The sequence below is a fragment of the Plectrocnemia conspersa genome, unplaced genomic scaffold, assembly GCF_051122295.1.
Source record: "Plectrocnemia conspersa isolate PC_06_02 unplaced genomic scaffold, ASM5112229v1 ptg000010l, whole genome shotgun sequence".
Classification (NCBI taxonomy): domain Eukaryota; kingdom Metazoa; phylum Arthropoda; class Insecta; order Trichoptera; family Polycentropodidae; genus Plectrocnemia; species Plectrocnemia conspersa.
In genome coordinates, this window is record NW_028277174.1 from 30,177,385 (window position 1) to 30,200,880 (window position 23,496).

The 23,496-nt window shown below is 28.3% G+C and overlaps 2 protein-coding genes and 1 long non-coding RNA gene across 4 annotated transcripts in view; 2 read left to right on the forward strand and 1 right to left on the reverse strand.

Annotated features, from left to right (window-relative positions):
* The window catches only part of AstA (allatostatin A), a 61,536-nt gene that overhangs the window by 14,092 nt on the left and 23,948 nt on the right, over window positions 1-23,496 (reverse strand). Inside the window, exon 1 of one of the 2 annotated variants that reach the window (XM_088194877.1) lies at window positions 3,965-4,084. The exons of the other annotated variant lie outside the window; for it this stretch is intronic. Coding sequence (XP_088051003.1) covers window positions 3,965-4,014 — 50 coding nt within the window. The 5' untranslated portion in view covers window positions 4,015-4,084. Of the gene's footprint in view, window positions 1-3,964; window positions 4,085-23,496 lie in introns of those variants that run through there. 2 annotated transcript variants of the gene reach the window in all.
* On the forward strand, window positions 2,655-5,680 carry LOC148231332 (uncharacterized). Its single transcript, XR_015811039.1, has 6 exons — window positions 2,655-2,750; window positions 2,844-3,631; window positions 4,446-4,890; window positions 4,986-5,122; window positions 5,197-5,467; window positions 5,548-5,680. It is a non-coding gene; the product is annotated as an uncharacterized LOC148231332 (long non-coding RNA).
* The window catches only part of Mip (Myoinhibiting peptide precursor), a 210,833-nt gene continuing 205,296 nt past the window's right edge, over window positions 17,960-23,496 (forward strand). Inside the window, exon 1 of the mRNA XM_088194881.1 lies at window positions 17,960-18,143. The gene's annotated coding sequence lies outside the window, so the exon portion shown is untranslated. The remainder of the gene's footprint in view (window positions 18,144-23,496) is intronic.

Genomic DNA, 23,496 nt, shown 5'->3' on the forward strand with positions numbered 1-23,496 from the left:
TTAGCCTTGGCGGTGAAAAGTAAGCGAGTAAAACACGTTTCTCATACACACAGAGCATAAAACGACACTTTAATTTAAAAAAATGTTTGGCAGAAATTACACATGCTATTCCCGACACAAGAAAGTTCATCTAAACTCTCATAAAGTAGAGCTACGCCAACCATTAACATACTCTTAAAAAGCAGCTGCTTCCCCCTTCATTTTAAACCTATAGAATCTAGAGTTTAATTTTAATTAATTAAATTCTTTAGCCGTAAAAATAATTAGATAAACCGTACAAGAACGTGACTTAGAATTTTTGTAAGATAATAATTTATAAATAAATAACTTTGAATTCTATAAAAAAAAAAAAACACCCAGACTCTTCTAAATACATAATTTTGATTATTTTTATCTTTGATTTATTTTTGCCTAAGTAAGTCAATCAGACAAAATGAATACCTGCAAGTAAGTATTAACCGATTTCAAGAATTATAAATGAGTAATATATGTATAAATAATTAATAAATATTATTTGTATCATAATTTATAATCAATAGCTGGCATTTTGAAGTTGGGGCTAGAATTTTTAATAATAGTACATTAAAATCTGCTGTCGTAGCTCAAACATGCAGTCTTTTGGTTAATAATCTAAACTTTAAAAAAAAATTTTGAGCAAAATTAAAAAAAAAATGTTATGCTACTTATGTATAATTTAGTTTTTATTACACATTATATATATAATTAATACTTTTTTTACTAATACGCCATGCATTTATCTGTAAGATAATTACGGATTTTTTGCCGGTCACCGGTGAGCACCATGGCACAATACTACACTTTTGCTGGGCATTAGTGAACCTGCTCATTTTCAACTTACATTGATTTTTTTATGACAATAAATAATTAATAAGGACAGTCACTCAATGTAATTATTAAAAGTTAACCGCTTTGGACAAATGTCTGGTCAACAAAAGGCACTGTATTCTTAATATAATTATAATTAACTTTAAGTCCCAAGTCTTATAATCTGACTATTGATATTTTGTAACAGTTTATTAAGCATTGATACATCGTTTCGATATAAAGTGAAAAATATTGAAAATGTATTTAATTTTTATAGTCAAAGTACCATTACTCACGAGATAAATAATGAAATTTATTTCATAAACAATATTATAAATTGTTTTAAAAAACAATATAACATCGTGATAAACAAAATATGTAAATATGTTGTGTACTGCGTTGAGAACTTTAGAATCTTTTGAAGACGTAATTAGGTTTCGTGTATATTATTAAAGTCGAAAACAAAATTCTCACCACTTTCGCGGTGGCGAAAATGCATAATTTCCTCTTATTCCCTGAACCTCTTCAAAATTGCATAAAAGCTCTACTTTGACACGACTCTGAAAGATTAATTTGATTGCTCTATATAGCTATTGAATTATCTTAAATATATGCAACATTTTAATTATTTTTTGTGATTTCATTATTTATGACAATCCTGGAATCTAAATCAGTGATATTTGATATTTTTTGCCGTTTTAAAATAAGATAGGTACAAAAAATGGTACAAGTAGAAAAATAATATAAAACGCGTCAAGAATATCTTTATATATTGCTTTAAAAATCTTTAACATTGCTATCATCGTCATATTGATTATTCTTATTACATTAACCTCATAACCATCATAGTGAGTGATTAATGAGACTAGATGTGCGAATTATAGACAGTCATGTTAACATGTTTTTGTAACATCAGTCAAACGTATTCTCGTCGTTCCTATTATTCGTTGTATCTAAAATGTATAATTAATCAAGTTCATATAAACAAACGATAACTTCGTTTTACATAATATTGTTTTACATTTGAGAGTATCGAATGTAAATATTTATCTTTAATTCTATCGCACAGTTATCGATATTAATTTAAAATAATGATAATTATTGTAAAACGTGTGAGGGCTTCAAAAGATTGTGAGGCAGTGAAAACTTATCGTCGGTCTAAGGTCTAAACTGTTCGCCGCGAGCGGTTTTGTCTGGGTCGTTTATAAAGATGGTCTCTTTGTTATTGTGTGAAAAACCGTAAGTACTGCTTAAACGTTGATGCTGGAAACGGTTTTTATAGGTCGCTCAACGACCGATACTGTACCAGGTTTACATGTTTAGATTGAATTGCAAAAGGTACATGTGTGTTTATTAAAGGATACGCTTATACCTTTCAAATGCGAAAAAAGCGCATGTAAAACTATTATGTTGGTTATTAACCTTAAAATTTGGTAATAAAAACTTATTTCTTTTATAACTAGATAGTAGAAAAACATTTTCTAACATAAAAATACCAGTTTTGATAAGAAAATAAGAGTTAAGAAGAGAAAAGTTTTAAAAATTCTCTAAAAACTATAACTTTAAATTGTCAACGTTCGCCAAAATTTAAGTACACCTTTTTAGGTATAGAGAAGCTAATGCAAATATATTTATATTATACTTTAAATCCCGTATAAGCTAAACATATTTTAAAAAATATTTTTTTTACAATTTAATGATTTTTATACATATTTTGATATGTGTTTTACAATTTGAATCGAAAAAATCAATTGCGTGGTTCGTTTTCAAGCGCGTCAATACCCGGGATTCCCCATCGTCAGACACTTTCGTCATCTGTCAAGCGCGCGCCGGGATACAGCTTAGTGCGATTAAATAAACAGTGAAATATGTTATAATCACAGCATTTTTTTTACAAGTGGTAGTTAAAGATGATTCAAAATAGTGTATGTAGCATTGTAATTATAATCAAAACTATAAATTATGAGTGTGCCATAAAGTGTTTGGTTATTCTAACAAAATTACTATTGACTTTCTAGGATCTAATATTAAAAGACAAACAGCAGTGATTTGGCAATAAAAGATATACACGCCAAAGTGAATTAAACATATTACAATGGTAGTAATAATGAAAAATCAACAAAAATTTACATTTTACCCACTATATAGATCGTTTATAGTTAATTTTCAGAAGCAATGAGAGATCTAATAAAATTTACGTATGGCAAACAATTAAAATACGACGTACAACTTAGAGTCAGTTCAAAAAGTGATGCCAATCTACGTGTCTAATCCTCTACGCTAACTTCCGTCTATTTTGTCCTTCGGTTGTGGTTTAAATTTAATTTATGGATTATATTAGTAGTAATAATTTGTTCAATGTTTAACTCTTGATAAGGTCTAATTGTTTTTTAATTATTTTTCAGAAGCAATGATGGAACAATTTGATGACCTTTATGGCTACAGCGTAGACTTGGAATATATTATATATAAACAAAGAGTGAATCTTCTCATTTTGAAGTCACTGTCAGCAAGTATTATCTTATATAAAGAACATACTACTAAAGTTTGATGTAACTGAATATCTTGAATGTGGCTATTTCTAAAGAGGAATGATGGCACGGAACAAAAATTGATTAAAAACCTTGACGTATACATACATATTTTGCCACATCGGAATTAAAAATAAGCCACTCTTAGATATTTTGGTTATCAATTATTCCAGGTATGCAATCACATATTTATAATTATTGTAAATTGTCTATTAGATAACATCCAAGAAACTACACATATGTATATTGCGAGTCGTCACTCGGAACGGAACGATGTAAGTGAATTTTTTTGCTGTAGTAATGGTTTTAATTTATTTTACTGTAACCAAGCTTCTTCAGCTAAATAACCGACTGCGTCACAATCATTGTCACACGATCGTCGTAAAAGATAGTATCCCTAAATATCAATTGATAAAAAATGCGTTTTATTAGCATTTATACGGTTTGATCGACATTAACATCAATCTTCATACGTACTAAGTTTATATTACATGTTCACATTTAAAACGTACCTAGATACGTTTAAAACGTTCAGTCAAATCTAACGTATATGTGCATTAAATCAGAGGCAATGATAATGCTTATGTAATATAAAAGAAAAAACTCACTTTTTGGCCTCGGAGCCCGTCGCCGGGAATTCAAAATTTGAAGATTTCATTACGAAGATTGTTTATCTAGTTTAATCAATGTATTCTTCTAATCCTCAACACATTATGTATATATTTAAGTTAACTTAGTTATAACACACCTAGTTAATTTGCAATCCGATTATTTATATTCAGTCAAATGACGAATTAATGAAAATTATTGTCGCGTAACAAAATTTTATTTATAAATAATAATTATTTAAAACTGTCGTCACGGTACTGTCGGCCATCTTGTTTTATATTTGAATGCTTATTTTTCATTGGTCTAAACAATAGAATGCATTACCGGCGGCACGAAAATCAATCGGAGCAAATTCAAATTTTATTTTTATTATTATATTTAAATATATTTCCTTTGTTTACGTGTATTATTATACACCGTTCATACAAAGCGATATGGTTTACAGAGTAGAGAATTAAATGGAGAATTTTTTATTTACAGTTATACGGGTCCGGAAGCGACGGCTTAGAACAATTATATTATAGAAAATATATCAGAAATTAGTAAACACATTAATAGTTGACGACACATTGTCCAAAATGCTTTGAAATGGTTAAGCGAATATGGTTCTTACAAATCAAAGCAAAAAATTGAAGGAAAACGAAAGGCAACTACCCAGGTTGATCGAATATTGGTTCGGATTCCCTGAACAATCATCGAAAAGCGTCTTCAAAGCTGACTGCTGAAGTCGCTGCAAGCAGAGGGCCATCTATTTTTTTGGATCAACTTTGGAAGGACCAACGATATGGGAATAAGAAGAAAAGCCTGATACAAACCTTGGCATTCAGAAATAAATAAAACTCAATGGTTAGAGTGGTCCGGAAAGTACCGAGATTAGACAACTGAAGATTAGGTGAAATTCATTTGGTCCGATGAATCCAACTTGGTTAATATAAAAACATATTAAAAACTTAATTTATTCTAAAATTTCTAAAGCAATATTTTTTAAAATAATCATACTTTTTTAAACATTTTTTAAAGATTTTGTGACCCCTGACACGTGCGTCGAAGAGTCGGAGAATCTAGCTGATTGCGTAGTACCCAAAATCAAAATTGTGGTGGAAGCGTTATGGGTTGCATGGCAGCAGCAAGGGTGGTAAACATGAACACTTGCAAGGGTAGTATGAATAGTATCATTTATTGTATATTTCAATGTTGGAATCCACTTTAATGGATTTTTACTGGAAAATAGTTTTAAGCGCAGACCAGCAAGAAAACGCTCAATGCTATACGTAAGGTTGTTTTGCGTCAAAGGGTTTGACGCTTTTAGAATGGCCTACACAGTCACCAGACCTAAATCTTATAGAGCATTTATGGGCAAAATTAAAAGGAAATGTACTCAACACAACTGCAAGTCCTGCGAGAAAAATTGCAAATGGAATAGAGAAAATTGTCTCCGTCCACCTGCAAGTCATTACTTGACAGTATGCCAAAAAGGGTTGCAGCTGCAACTAAAGCTAAGGGTGAGCCAACTAAATAATAAAAATAAGCTTAAAATAAACACTTTAAACAACATTAATCAGTTTTTTGTTTATATTTTCAGGATTTTTTAAATATAACACATTTATTAAGGTAACTCATTATTATGTTCAAGACTATATTTTAAAAAAGTAGGTTGCTCAACCAGCTGTTAATCCAAAAAGCTAATCCCTAATAAAATATGTCATTTTTAATAAACTGATTTTACTGATATGTCTCATTTGTAGTAGTTGATTGTGTACCTGTTGTAACGCATTGGGCATGTTACAACGAAAGATGTACAATAAATACATGTATATAGTAAATAGAATTTTTTCAGTATATTTCTAGATCAAATATATTGATAGTATGCAAAAAGGATTGTGGTTGTAATTTAAGTTAAGATTGATTCCAAATTTAAACATATGCTGTGAATAAGTTATGTACAATGATTTAATTATGTATTCATAATATATGTATAAATAGCAAAAAAATTAAGCCATAGCTCTATATTTTGTCAAAGTCGAGTTTTATTTTAAGCCTAAAAGGGCTAATATGCAATAAAAAGACAATTGCGCCGGAAGGAGTGAAAAAGCTTGTATTTATAAACAGCGTAAGAAAATAAAACCTGAAGGTGTTTCGGTCTGCGTTTTCAGGGCTTATATATATTACTTTTATTATTTTAAATTTTTCAGACGAAACTGTTATACATACAAAATAGAATTATGTATTAAACTTTCATAACATTTTAACACTAATGCCTATTGACTTGAAAATTTGTCATAATTATTAATTTAAATACCCTTCTGTTTAGCAATTAAATCAGATAATCAAGGGATTTAATTAGAAGGTCTTAAAACGGTCAAAAAGTTTTTAGCAAAATTTACTTGCGCGAGAATCCAAATATTATTGGCTCTACAGCCCTATTTTTTACGCCTATTTCTTAATCCTATTTTTATGAACAAGTAATTAACTTGTCCTCATTATTAAATCATAAACGCATGTAATAGATCATAATATGGGTTTCAAATATTAAATTGGTGCAGATCAAAGTAATCGCGATGAGTCGAAAATATTTAAAGTGTCACTCACAAATTTATAAGAAAGGATAACATGTTCATTTGGTACTGCCATTTAAACGGCCATTTTTTAATCTGCTCTAAGATCTAAAATGGCAATCCATTTGTAATTGACAGAAACAAAAAAAATCACATATCACTGATATCTATTGGTCAAGTGATTTGAGAATAGGTTTATAAGACCTTCAGAAAACCCGAAATTAGATATTTTTTTACGAGTAAAGCATGATTAACTTCATCAAATGCCTTTTCGAAATCTGTGTATATAACGTACACTTGTACACCAGAATCAAATGATCTTGTAACAAAGTTAGAAAAAAACATAAGATTAGTGACAATGGATCGAGATTGACGGAAACCATGTTGCTGCTACAATTTCAAATAATTTTGCAGGTGCTGAATGCAACGCTATTGCCCTTTTTATAAAGCGGGTCCTTAGAGCATTTCCACAACTCTGGAAAACAGGAGACCTCATAATTAAATTAAATATAAATCAAAGCAGGTTTCAAGACCAGACTTGCATTCTTTCATAATGTAGTCTGATTTTTAAGTTTAATTTATTTTAATGATTTATAAAAAAAAATAGAATATTAAATTCTCTTAAATAAAAACTTGTTTTTTTTTACGTACGTTATTCCGAGAAAAAATCCACCACCTTTCGTTGTGGGTAGGGTTAAATCGTTACGAGTGTGACTTTTACCATTTGAGCTTTTATTGTCGAGTAGAATTGGATATTTCTGCGACGCGGAGGTTTTGTGCATTTTTTATTCTCCAAGCCTGTGAAAATATTTAATTTTGCCTAAGCCGCGTTTTTACACGATTGTATAATATATGACAAATTTAATATATGAAATATTTAACATTAAGAGCACGTTTACACCGAAAATAAAACGGCGTAGGTTTGAAATATACCTTTTTGTGTAAAAAGGCGTTCTAATTGAATGGCCAACGACCTAAGGGCCAAATCTACATCACTTTTTTTTCTCCCCTTTTTTTCGTTCCCAAATATAGAGTGGTATATGTGAGAATAGATGTGTAATAATTCGATTATGTTTTTTTTCTTTTGTACTTTTTTATCTTATTTTTAGCTCGGATTTGTTCGAGTTGAAGGAAAATAATTTATCAATGTGGGACAGATCAGTAGCAGAGGTGACATTGAAGTAATCCAGCGTTATACATTATGCGTAAACTTTCAATTTTTCATACGTGAATGTTATGACGGTGGGCGATTATATCTTGACGGTAGAAGATAAAAGAGTAAAGTAATGTGATCCGTGAGACGCTCAACAGATAATCCGTAGGCGTGGGTTCGATTACATTAACAAAGTCAAATTTTTATTTTTAATAAGAACTGGCAATAATATTATTATAACAGTTAACGATTTCCAATTTATATGTATGTGACATAAGTGCTTCTTAAATATTTTTAAAATAAATAAATAGGTGTTTGTTTTTCTTGCTTCGTCTGTATTCATACGCATGTAGGAAAAATTATGGTGCAAAAGTGCCATATCAGTGTGGGAGTGTGCAGTATTTTTCGGTTTACTACTGTATTTTCAGCACGTCTCATTTTTTCGAGGCTTGTAAAAAACCATTTTCTTTATTTTTCCCACCGCAATCTCAGCAGAAAAATTAGAAAGTTTTATATTTGGCTGTGTTATTATACATTTATCTTTCTCTATTTTAGATAGTAATTGGGCTCGTCAGAGTAGTGACAGTTTTTAATGTAATATATGTTGTAATAATGTTGCAAAAACCATCCATACAACATAAATTTAATCAAAGATTTACATTGTAATGCAATTTATATAATTTATCATATAAATAAATATATCTTTTTTTAAATGGATTTTTATCAACGTTTCACTAGATATATTTTATAGCATCATCAAGAGAATTAATTCTAGTGTTGTGACATTGCAGTCAAAATAGACGCTGCTAATAGTTTATTATTTTATTATTAAAAATTACCACAGATAAATATTGCCGAGTGCCGGTAGAGAAACCGGCGGATAAGTGGTGTCATTTGGACACTTGATAGTTTAATATTGAATCGTACGAGCATCTGCAGTTCTGGCGAATCACATATGCGGATGTTGGTGCGCTAATTGCATCGCATGATTATTCAACCATTGAAATATGTAACTTTTAATTCAAGATATATATATAAAAAGCGGTTTTTACACCAGTAGATGCATACGTTCGAGTCCTTTTTTATTACTTACATCCCAAATCATCAATTTCAAACTAATCTTTATTGTGTTCTAAAGTTTTGTCGCTAATATTTTGCCTTGTAATGGCTTTAACCTGTATATAGTAGGTCAATCTTAACTATTTTTCATTTTATTAATACTTTGTCCACAGTTTGACGTTTACTGATCTTATCATTGCAAATTAAAAAAATCGTCGAAAAGTCGATTTAAAAAGTTTTTATTCCAATTATTATTAAAAAGTCATGTTTAAATATAAATATAAAACAATATAGTAATCCAATGTTACTAATTTAAAAACTATGCCATACTGCACAAACACGCATAAGAACATTGCATTGTTTTAATAAATTATATGGGACAAAGCTTTGAGGTTTTTTGTCGTTGCCCTCTTGAACAACATAACGACCCAGCTTTGTTTCATTTTATATAATAATTCTATATGTTTCTTTTTGCGAGAGACAATTTCTATTTAACCTTTGCTATGTAAAAAAAATATATGTTATACACTAAAAGTAAGGACTTTATTGTAGTTTTTTAACCCGTTTCTTGCTAGTTGATAATCTCGATCATTGTCGAATGTAAAAGTAGAACCGGAAATGACTAATAAACTTAACGGGTTGATATAATTAGGGAGCGAGCTGTGATTAAAGCCTGAGCTCGATTGTTTGCCACGTTTTGTGTAAGTCTGCACCGTGGGCGGAAACGCTGCCCTAATAATATGCGACCGTCCTCTAATTACTTGTTTATGTGCCGAGACAAATTCGCCATTGTGCCGGTGGCGACCGAAAGTGCGGTCACCGCAGCAAATGCGGACGAGATTGCAAGTACGAGCTCTGATACTATGTAACATTATAAAAGATATCGTTTTCTCTACTTTTTGCCTTAAATTTCAATTAAAGGAATATACCAAATATATGTTTCGGATTTTGAAACCATGTGGTGTTACTTTTGAAGAGCTGTTTGATATATACAATAATTTTATTGCAGAAATACCGATATCCAAATATAATTTTGGCGTTAGTTTTAAGTGGTGGTCCAGGTTGATTTAAAAATAGATTTAAAAGGTAGTTAGGATTAAGTATAGATCGATGTAGAGTTAATGATGTGTAGGGACGTAATTTAACGGGAAGAGGTAGGTCATTTGCTCCCCCTAGAATTTGCTTAGAAAAATGCATGTCATTTAATAAAATACTATATATCTTAATAAATTCAAAATAATAAAAAAATGATTGGCGAACTTTTGCCCCCACCCCCGGAAAAAGTTGTAATGACGTCCTTGATTCTAAGCCAGAAAAAGCGGGTTATCCATCAAAGAAAATTAGAAAAAAACAATCTCGAATCTATACCGAAAATATATTTTAAAATATGTCTATTCGGTATAATCATATTGGAATACAATTTTACCGGTAGATATATATTTTTATCAGTGAAAATATAATTTATCTGACAAATGCTAGTAAAATTATATTAGTAGTAATATATACATTACATTCTCATCCTTATTTATTACAGTGAATGTGTATTTTTAAGTGAAGTTATATTTACACTAGTGAAGTTAAAATACATTTTCAATAGTAGATTTATATTTTTACCGGTAAAAATATAATTTATATGGCAGCTGCCAGTACAACTTTTTCATACGTTGTAATATATACATTTTCATATTTATTATTATTTATTTTCATGCGATGTATAAATGTTACAGAAAATGTGAATTTTTCAGAGAAATTATATATTCACTAGGGAAGTTCCAATACATTTTTACCAGTAGATATATATTTCTATTAGCGAAAATATAATTCAACTGATAGACGCTAATACAATTATATGCTTCACTAAAATGTCTATTAAACTCAATTTGACAGTTGCGATACGTCATTTTGCTGTTCAAACCCAAACCTATCCTAATAAAAGTTCAAAAAATACTTATAGTTTTAGAACTTTTATTTGATAAAGTTTTAAATAAAATAAGCGGGGAAAAAGTACAGACAGACATCGCACTCGCATATTGCTTCATAGAATGTCTGCACTTTGATATTACACTATGTTTTAAAAATATAATAGCTATCCTCAATAATAATACTACAGACTTCTGATATGTGAGTATTAGTCAAAGTGTTTTCAAATCAAATTTTGGTCAATAGGAGGGCGCAAAAACAATTATCACTTCTCAGTAGTAAAAATTCACAACAAAATCAATAAAATCGTGTTGGCGCATTATCTGGGAGGTGCTTCTTATATTCCGGAATGGAAAGTATCCACTTCATCGACGGAAAAGTTGAGGCGTTAGATTAGAATTAAATTTGTAACGAAGTTTGTCCACATATGAAACTGTTTTGACAAATAGCAAAAACGCGGGAACGGATAAAAATGTGCTGTAAAAATGAATGAAAATTTACAGTTGCGGAGAATTCGGATTTTGTTTGTAAGTAATCGCCTAAGCGCCCATTATATATTTATGTTTTATAATATTTCTGAATAACATTTATTTTATTGAAAAAATAAAAAAATATATTAATAATGATTTATAAATGTTATAAAATTTGACTTAGCTTCGATATTTATACACTTGTAAAGTTATTAAAAAAAGTATATATGTTAATAACAATTTAGATATGTAGTGTACGAATAAGTACAAATTAAAAAAAATTAAGAACCCTAAAAGTTAATCGTCCGGTTTACGCACATTTGCTAGCTGTGGTACTATACGACAGTGAAAGACCGACAGCTAATATGTCTCTTTATTCTTAGTATTTATTTATCGATTTTCGATAAATTCTTTGAACCCATTTAGATACGTAAATATTTACAACAAATTGTAAAGGCTAAATGTCTTTATCGTCTGATTCACATCCGATGCGTAAAAAATAAGTGATTGATCATTTTTAATCAAATTATAAAATATCAATAATATCTTATATAAAAATAATCAACATGTTTGGACCGGTGGCTTACATGGTATGATATAGACGTATTTTATTATTTTTATTTTGTAAACACTACTGTAATAATCTTAACATGATCTATTGTTTCTTTGTGAATATGATAGTCTACACAACCTGCCTTAAGATATATTTTCAACAATGAAAATACAATTAAATAATAAAAATTGTGTTTTAGGGAGAATAGGGTTTTTATTATTAATTAATAGGTTATATCAATGATAACTATGTATCTAACAATTTGATAATATCAAATAATTTAGAATCTTAACATAAATGCTTAGAATTTGGACCAATCAGATGTTTACATCTACATGTAAAAGGTTTTTGCTATTGCGGTCACATATTATATATTATCATACATCTAATCGTAAAACTATAAAAGCATCGTCTAGCTATGATGCTCAGTGTCAAAATTTTGGTAATTGTAATACCTCTCGTATACTCTATCGGTGAAAGGTAAGTATTTGAAGGCATGAGTATACGGTAAAAGGTGCACAAAAGCTTATTTATGTACTAAATTATGCAAATGTGTCCTACGAGAGACAACGAATAGGTTTTGCCGGTAGCTTCAAAAAGGTTGTTATGTGTGAGAGGAAACAATACAGCATATTGTTATATTTATTGCACAACGTTTTCATATAAAATAATAGTTCTCAAGACTTTTTATAGCTTGAAAATTTAATATGCCATCAAAGCTTTGTGAGACTCAAAGTGATATTGCTCTAAATTATATAATTGCAATATTTATATGTAGTTTTTGTACCTCTTACAACTACAACGAACGACAAGATTTTTATCTTTAAGATAAAAATTGATAAGAATTATACACTGTTTTTAAATATGTATTTAGTTTTATGAATATGAAAAATCTTTTATATTAATAATTTAACGCTAAGTATGACTTTAATTTGAAGTATAAAATTATGTTTTTTTTTTCATCTTCATAATGCTATTAATAATATACAGATATCAGCTTAAAAATACTGGTTTTGTCATATATTTAATTAAAACTACTTTATATGTTGTATACAAATATTAATAATATTTTTTAATACATAACTTCTTCATTGAATATATACCTCTGCGTCTTTGTACAATTGCTTAATTAATATTTGGAATATATTTATATTTATTCAAAGAAAAGGCGATGCAGCTGTATACAACTAAAAATTCAATTAATGCACACTGGATATATTATAGGTAAACAGCTGCGCGAAAGCATTTTAGGATCAGGATTTTATCACCAGTTCATAATGGTGTTAAATGCCTCTCTACTATTTGTTAGTACAAAATGGTATAATACAATAGTTAAAAACATACCTAAAATAAGTCGTAAAACATAAATAAAAATATATAATTATATCAATAAAATTAAAATGACTAAATGAAACTAGTGCCATATTTAAAATATAAATATTTGTAAGAAGAAAGTATAAAAAAACTTATTTAAAATTTATATCTTTGTAGTTAATATGAGAATATTTTATTTCTATTTTTCACGTTGCGCTTACAGCATAAAACTACTACACTCGGAGGTTAACCTGTCTAATGAGATAATCTTATTATATTCTAGCGTGCTAGTTTATTATACGTAGTTCTAGTTTATTTACGAAATGAAGAGTTATTCACTATGTTTTGCATTTTAAATTATATAACACTTAAATAATATTAGGGATAGATTTAATAAAATGTCGAAACGTAACGTTTAATCTCACATACGCAAATAATATATATTTGATAAATATTCTGAAACCTTGAATCTCTAAGAGTTCAACTCGTTCTTCGAAACGAATTAAAGATTAAAACGAGGAACATCACGAATATATTTTTAAAATTTATTAGAATCTCAAAAACTTCCCACACAGGTTACATTGTTCAATATATACTATTAGGTGTTTTAAATTGGCTTTAGACAAAATGTAGTTGCAATGGTAAAATTCGATTCTGCCTCTGGGAATCGAACACATTTCCTCGTGAACTAAATCGATTACGCTATTCCGGACAATGAATATTTAATATCGATGGACAAAAGTTAAGCAATGAAATAAAATATTCTCTATCGGCTCGGATGGTCGTAAAGGTAAAGTTGTAAATTGTAAAGTCTCGCAACACAACCCTTCAGTAGCTATCGGCCTTTGAAATTTGAGTTTCAGCATCAAACGAGTATATCCACGTCTAATATTGAATTTTTAATTTATATATCATTAATTCAGAGTACTAAATTTCATGTATATTACGTAAAAGAGTACAAGCTTTCAATGTACTCTTTTTGTTTAGGGCTCTGTGTAGTAGGTGTGGGATTACCTGTCTGTTTGTCAGCGTCATTTTTTCTCGTCATCCGTCCAAACATACACACATTTCACACCTGTCTAACCCTCATCTCATCGTCATATCACTTTTCAATGATTTTCGGTTGAATAATTTAACCATTTGTCAAAGTATATATAAAAATGATCATTCAAACAGTCTTAAAAAGACATCTTTATAATTTGATTCAACTTGAAATTATTCAGATTTTTTACACTCGATTGTTAATATGAATAATTATTTACAAACTAAGTCTCTATTTAAGATTTTTTGCTAAAATTTGTTGTTTGTAATATTCTTGATCGATCAAAATTTTCATGATCGATTACAAGCAATGATATATATTTTTACTTCAAAACTTAGTTTTTTACTTATTTTTAAAAAAAAAGTGAGATTTTTGGAATATTGATTTGTGATGCTGAAGCATTTTATATAGCCATTTCTTATTATTATTTGTGACTTTTATTTGTAATCAATTATCAAATATTAAAATAAATTTGACTATAAATATTAAATTATTTAATTTAAAAATAAAATAAAAACAGTTCAATAGTCAAAGTTTATATTCAATATTTATGATAAAAATTAATTCAAGTGAAATAAAAATATAACTACATGTCACACTTTGCCGTAAAAAATATTAAAACGACTATAATAAAGTAGTTGCATATGTTAAATTAAAATTAAATTTGTAGACTAAAATAGCAAAAAACATACTATTGTAAAGCTAATATTATTTTACATTATTCATAAAAAAAAACTTTTTTTTATAAATGTAATATATTAACTAAAACATAGATTTCAATAAGTTAAATTGTGCTTTGGATCATAGTTTATTATATAAAATTAAAAACATGCAATTAAAAAATTTAAAAAGTATTTTGTCAAAGAAAAAAAGTTGAGAAACCATATATTTTAAAAAAATTCGAACATATCTAAAAAATGATACCTTTTTGCAAGAATAATAAAAAAACACAAAATGAGCATAGAATCGTATCTTAGTGGCAAAATATAATTACATAGTTTAATTAAAGTATGGCGAAAAACGTAAAGTGAGGAATCAAATAGAATCAAATAGAACCAAAATAAATAAAATAGTTTTTATCACTCTTTGCGCGGCATGCGATCCTAATAATATAATGGTAAATAGGCATTTTTTCAAACAACCATATATATTATTATTATTATTTTAATATTAATATGTTAAACTTATTATATGTACTAATTTATTTTGCATTTAATTTGAATTAATAAAGAATAATGATATTTGAGTTTCAAAAATATAGAAATTTATGAAATCTTGAATAGAGAAAAAGTAATGTAATATAATGAAAATAGTGATCATGATAGTGATTTTAAAAGTTAACCAAGTTCTTATATATTTGAAGATACATCGCCTTTATGAAAATAAATCTTTATTACAAAAGTGGAAGAATATGTTTTATGAATTTAATAATAAAACATATTTTGTGTTGGCAAAAGAGTAAAGGTGCAATAGAACACTAGAAAAACAGAGAGCAATTAACGCTTAATCTAAATCCATAAAAATTTACACTCAAAATACAGTCTCCGAACGAGCAGGTAGAAAAGCCAATTGCTAAAGAAAGCATCAGCTTTAGCTGCTGTTCTAGTCTATTAAGATTTTAATCAGACACAAAAATATATTTCACTTTCTTTTCAAATCCAGATTGAGGGAAAGTATTCTCGATCGTTTATAAGCTAAAACGCTACTTTGGTTCGATCAAGCAGTCTCTTTGAACCTCTGAGAGTTCAACTTTATCTTCGAGACAACTTAAAGACTATAAAAATGGAGCAGCACTATAACTAACGACACAATACGTATCTGTATCATAAAGAATATTTATTGAACAAATTTCAGCTGTTATATTTAAATTTTTAGCTTAAGTAATGCTTTGAGAAGTTTTAAAAAAAGTTGCTGAATTTTAGTAACTATCATACAATTAAAAATTATACATAAAACTTGATTTTGAAAGTATAAAAGTAAGTAAAATAAGTTAAAAAAATGCTGATAATCTAGTTGGATTTTTATTTAAAGGTGAAATCTAAGCTTGATTTTAATAGCATAAGTCGTAATTCAGTAGTAGTATTGTGTATCAGTTTAGTGGTAAAGGTTAGCTAGCTTAATTGAAGTTCATGACCTATTGGTTATATTATAGATATCTACATACATATGCAGATATTCGACTAGAAACGACTAATTCATAATTATTTGAGGTGAATTCAAAATGGTCCTCGATATCGCAAACATCTGTTAGAACTTTGTGTAAATATTAATCCGTGTAATCTTAAAGTTATATTTGATTTCATTCAACTTATTGATAAGAAATATATATAATACGATTAGTATCAATGTCTTAAGCAAAGTTCATTTAAATTCCTCAGAATTCTAAGCATTTTAAATCCCTTGATAGAAACATTGCCAATGCAAAGGTTGAATTCATATTACCGTTTTAAACTGGCCTATATAATAGAAGTTTATCTTTTGAAGAGAATTCTCTTGAGATCATGGGGGAAATTTCGAAGGAATTATAATCTTTTTCCAAGTAAAGACACGACATGACGTTTATCAATGCTGAACGGTAAACAATTTATTACAGTCACAATGAAAAGGATTCATGAAATGAAATTATTATTTCTTCTGAATGTATGTTTGTCCTTTGTGTCGGGATTATTCGGCACGAGTGAGATACACAACTCAATCATCCCTTATTCTCATCTCTATTCCTGCAGCAACCAACAGCCAGTGAAATATGTCACTGTGTGTATTATGCCAATTTCGCCTCATTAAGCAGTATTCAGCGGTTGGGTAATTGTCCAATTGGGTTCTATAAAACGTTATTTCGCAGTGATAATATTTGCATAAGCGTAATTAGGTAATCGTGCGAATCGTAATGTGTCGTTGTGTAATATAGCTCGAAAACAGCTGTCTAATTTGTCAGCTTTATTAAAATAATTATCCTTATCGAATTTAATTAATTTAACCTTTAAAATTTTATCATAATAAAGAAATTTTATTACTTTATTTTCATAAGAGAATATATTAGAATTTTTATATTACATAATATAAACTAGTATAGTGCCCTTTGAAAAATTCACGTAGTTTGAATAAATCAAGTTTAAAGCCATGAAAGATATAATTAATTCAGAATACAAAATTTGGTTAAAATATTAGTTTAATTTAATCCTAAATATTTATGAACCAGTCAAAAATATTGTCGTATATTATAATAAAAAAAGACTGACATGTTATAAAATTGCTATTGTATATATTGTAGTATATTTATTAGCAGCGTTAAAATTTATTTAAATAAGTTTTCTGTTTTTTTAGTGTTTCAAGTGATCATGTTATTTATGTTTACACACATAATTTTATTTAAAATATAATATACAAATATAAGTCTAATGTAAGCGGTGGGTTAATATACTGGCAACGTCACAAATGAGCGCGGACAAATAAGCGTGTGTCAAAAGAGCTGGATCATAAGAGCGTTAACCAAAGTAGCGCTATAACAAAATAGCGTACGTCAAATGCGCAGACAGTCATAAGAGCGCTTGTCAAAAAAGAGCGCGTCATAAGAGCGCAACAATACTTGGTAAAAATCAAGTAATGAATATTTAAGGAATTAGGTATAAAAAATATTATATAAGTAAATTGTAAGAAATTTACAAAGAATAAAAATTTACGAGATATAGACGGAAAAAGTAATATTTTATTAGCCCGAGCGTCAATGAAAATATTATTATTTATTAATTATTAAGTAAATACGAAAGTATGGCTAAATTAGAGATAAATATTTGAAAAATAGACAAATTGTCAACCTTTGATAAAAAATATTTTTATTGTAATCTGAGATGCACGACATTTTAATCGTTTGAAGTTGTTTATGCATCTCGAAATATTTAAAAAAAAATCAGTAGCTATATGACAATGGTCATTAACGGTCGTGTTACATTTTTGTCGAATAAATGTTTTCGTTTATAATAATATCCCTTTCGATGTGTTTAATTATAAAGTGATAGTGTAATTTAGTGTATGTGTTAGTGTTAGTTGCACCGGCGCGGGGTGGGGTGGCGCTTCGTCCTTACCGACGCGCCCGCACGACCCGTCACGTCAAGGTAATGTCTTTTTATTCATTTTCTGCGTGTCTTTCGAATATAGTTAACCCCTTGTGCTCGTAACAACGTGTCGACATCCGAGTGTATTCTAATTTACGTAGACAAAACTTTCGATGCATTTATTGGCTTTGTGTTAGAGCTAATTTTGACAATTTCAATTTATTAATGATAAAAAAACTTGTGGTAAACGCATTTTAATAATATTCAATTTTTAACTTATGCAAATAACTCAACAATGTTCAATTTACGAGTGTAAGTTTATTGTAAAATTTTTCATCGGAACATGGTCGTACACTCGTGGTGTTAAGACCGATATACAGTTTGACCGATTGACAGTTGTACGGTGTTAAACTGATTTTTTCCTTCAAAGGGTATCTATATTTTTATGATATGGGATTATATGCTCTAATTGTGCATAATTGTTAAAATACTTAATATTGTGTGTCTGTTATGAAATAAAAACGATTAGAAAAAAAGAGCGAGATGCAAGCAGAGCTCGCTATCTCGCTCGCACTATTCAAATCAGCGATTGACAACTATCGACATTTTTAGCGGCAACTCAAATAATAATTACTAAGTTATGTAAAACAGAATTAGTAATCTGTGTTTTAATTATTTATAAATACATATATTGATTTACTTTTAGAAATTATCCATATAATTACGAATGATGATATAATATTGTTATTACTGTGACAGTAATAGTATTATAGTAGGAATGATATCTAACCACTTAAAACAAGATGGATTATGCCATTATTTTATGCAAATAATGAATACGAATCTTATTATAATCTTAAATATTATGACAATTAATTGAAATATTGTTAACCTAATATAATACCTCTGCACCAAGAGATCCGTTTACTGTCCAGATACCCAGAGACCCGAAACTATACAATAATATATCGGTTTATAAATACACTAATCAATTTACTAACAGAGATTAGCATAATAGTTTATTATTATTATTTATAAGCTAATAAAAATATTGTTTCTAAAACAAGTTTATATATGGCCTCCTTTTAAAATTGTGAATTCTACAATTTTTAATTTGATTTATTTTATACACTTTCTGGATTGATAGTGCAGCAAGGGCATTTAGTATGCTAAGACTATTTCTACCAATTTAAATCTTGTACAAGTTTCAAGTTTTAGAATAATCTTTTAATGTAATCATTTTTTATGATCAATTTAATTATTTTTTTAAAAACTTTTAATAAATTCCTAAATATTTTGGTATGTCCAAATATGGTTTTAATTTCAAATATCATTAGTGAATAACAGTATTTTTCATATTTCCAAGGTATCGGGTTTTGTAATAAGAAATATTAAATGGATATTTTTCACATATCCATTTAATTATTTATTTATATCTCCAAATTAACAATTAAAATATTAAAATATTGTAATAGTAACACTTATTATTTAATAATATGCGATTAATAATAATAATGTTGGTTAACATAATAAATGATTTTCAAGTAATCTTGTTACATTTTTTTTAACGTATCTATTTTATTTCGTAATTTTATTAATTAATTAAAAATGGTAAATATAATAAATATTGTTCATTAAGAGCTAACGAGTTATTATTTATTATTTAATTAACCACAATAATTTTTTTGCCATAGTTACAATTTAATTTTAAATTTATTTAAATTATGCTAGAAATTCAGCTGTGAATCAGTGATTTATGTAGACTATATTTTTTAATAGCTGTGAACATTTTACCAATAATTTAACTTTCGAATGACCGCTACAAGATTTATATCAACATTTTGATATGGGTTCAATTTCAATGTATCATTACATTACTGAGATTTATGAAGACAGCTGATAAAATAAGCCTAAAAATATTAGAACGTAAGTATATATCGAAGAGTAGCAAATCACACAGTTTATTACGAGTACAATAGAAAATGGTTATATAACACAGACCGTCTCAACAAGTGCCAGCATATCCAAAGGTTTTATGAGATGCTATATATATATTATATATTGGAACATCCTTTAATAATAGCATGTCCAAAGATTGTGGGATAGTAGAAAGCATAATCGTCGCAACAAAAGGAAGTTTCCTCCGGAAAACCACTGGAACGTCGTCCTTTATTAACTATAATCTCTAAACGGCGTCTCGGTATCCTTTTTTATCATTTTTTACATTTCCGTTGAGGTGGACTGTATGCACAACGGGATTCTACTTCGCAATAAAGATTTTCTTCAAAAAAAGATACAAAAAAATCGGAAATGAACAATCGGGCTAGGAATGTTCGAACTCTTTTCGTTTAATGCATTTTATCCCTTAATAATAAAGTGAAGAAAGAATAATAATGCAAGGAGATAAAAACGGATAGGAGAGGATATTGAATGTGCTTCTGATTCCGTTCCAAGTATATTTTTTTCTGTAGCGCTCACAAAAAACATCAAGATTAAAAAACGTTGCGAGAAAAATATATGACGCCCTAGACGGATATTGTATTAAAAATATTTAATGAAATACGGAATAACGGAGTGATTTTTCTGGTGAAGTTACAGTTTAAATTAAAATCTATTTCTATAGTCTATTATAATATTTTTTTATGATATGTAATAGTGGGGCTAATATATTTTTTTCTTACAATTAAATATGTTAAACAATCGCCTTTGATACATTAAAATATTTAAAATGCTTATATTATTACAAATGTTTTATGAATTAAAGTGTATAATTTTATATGACTATGACTTGACAGGATTACATTTAAAATATACATTTTCCTTAGCTATTTTATATTTTTGTGTCTTTAAAAATTTATTTTATCCAATTTCAATTGCGTACTTTTTCAGAGTTGTATTTTTCCAATTTAACCTTTCATTTAATATATTGTATTATTTGATTGCTTAAGAAGTTATAAAATATTTTTCTTTATGGCAAAATAATACGCTGTTGTAAATTATCAATTAAATTTGAAACAACACCAATCGAACGTTTTGAAATATTCCATCTGGAATATAATAACAATCGAGCTTTTCTTATCATCACACCGGGATTAATGAAAATGGGAAGCAAAGTTAGACCCGTTTAAGGAAATTCCTTCTATCGTTGTCTCTCAAAATCGTCTCGAAACGTTTTCGACAAATTATAATACGTAATTTTGTTAAGCTATGCCATCCATAGAATAAATAAATTGGCATTCAGGTCAATTTGCAACAATGGCCATGGAAGGCTCGCTAGACCATTACATTACAACGAGGGTGCTTTAAAATCAACGAGACCAGAAAATAAGAACATTAGAAGCTAAGAGCCAATCTTGTTTTTAATACTGAGGGATGAAACTTTGGCAAAAAGTGTATTAAATGAGCATAAAATTGAGGCAATTATGTATTGTGAATATTTGAACTAAATTGCTTTATTATTTATTTATTAAAACAATTAGTAGTTGATAAAAACATAGTACAAAAATAAAAATATGAATATAAATAACTTAGATTAAAAATAAAATATACATTTTAAAATAATAAATATACAAAATATAATAATATCTTAAGCAGAATTAATAAATATGATTATCTCTCATGCAGAAAAATTTATCATTGCTTATTACAATATCCAGTGCTATAACTAATTACTATTGTTAAGAAATTTATGTTAAATGAGTTGTTAAGAAAAATAAAAATAAATTTATGATCTACCCTTTTAAAATAGGGTTTATTCAGTTTGTTTTCTAATGCGCTACAAAATTTATTTGTGAACGAAAAAACCTGAGGTGCGAATTATTTATAGAGTTGAGTGTTAGGGGTGGTTTGACACGGTAGGATTTAGGGGTTGATTTTGGGATTGTCGTGGATTTATATTTGAACGGTGTGTTACACTCGAGAGAAATATATTTGAAAGTAGGGCGATATGTTAAAAGCTATGCTTAATATTTATTTGACAACTAGCCGTCTTACCCGGCTTCGCCCGGAACTAACTTAAAATGCAAATTATTTAATAAATATAAAATCACATTACTTGCTCGTATATCAGATAAATAGAATATTAGTGAACCTAGTTTTTTTTTTTAAAAGAATTATTTGTTTAAGAAAAAAATTAGGACTAAAAGCACCTAACAAATCTTTAAACCAGCAACACGGAATACGTTATCATTGTTTCATGGTTTATGCAGACTTTTAAAAATAAAATCAACAAATTTCTTCATTTTAAACTAAGTTGCCTTTGTATTTCACATGTTCTGGAGTACCACAGAGATCCACTTTGAGTCCTCTGATAATTATTCTCGCCATGTTATAAACAACACACACGCGGAAACAGAAAATATTTTTCACATACTGTTGAGCTAGACGTGATTCAGAGCATTTGTACAAATGCGGATTCACTGTCTTTTTAAAAAGACCTGAAGTCATTGTAAAAGTGTCACATTGTTACATTTTCCATATTGCTTTATAGTTTAAGCATAAGTTTATAAACTTAAATAGCTGTGATTCAATTTTGGGATGCGTATCACAAAAGATGCTTCACTTCTTTATGTGTACATTAGTTCGTAGCATGAAATTTTTTTTTTTGTTAAAAATGATTTTATAATTTTTTGCTGTTTTAATGTATGGGGTTATGAATATATTTATAGTTTACTAGAGAGTTGCGATTACATCCCTTATTCTTGACAATCAGTGCCAGGATTTTTCAATGAGCTTGTCAATCAAAATTATGTTTTTTTTTGTGATATCTATGAGCTACAACTATTTTTGCGAAATTGCATAAAATCATTTTTGTTAACATTTCTTATAATAATCAATTTTGTATGAAATTTTTCGTGAGAAAAAATATGTGAAGCAAATATTTTTTTCTTTGTTTTTTAAAGGGATTAAAAAAAATGAATAGATATATCAACAACATTTTTATTAAAAATGTTGAGTTTCAATTTAATAAAGTCTCGAATTATTATTTATAAATAAAATCTGGGGGTAGTGTAGACAATCCATAGAACCTTGGCGATTTGTGTCTTTTACGATAAGTTAAATATGACTATTGTTCTGAATCTTAGTAAAATACTATTTTTTTTAGAATTAATGCAGAAAAAATTTTTCTGATATATTTAATTATTGACTTAGCTTGTATTTAAATTACTATAGGCTAATATCAAAAATCCAGGTATATTCGCGATTTTTAGTGTCATAGAAAGCCGTGATTATGCCCTTCAATATTGGCCAATGCGTCCAGAATGTAAACCCTTAAGAACGCTCTTCTCACTCGAGTCATCCAGCTCCTCAATAAGCTTACCATAAATAATTAGGTCAAAACCACAATTACGCACAAATAGATACATTAACAAATTAAGAAAATTCTAAAACTTTAATTCTTTTCTAGCAATTT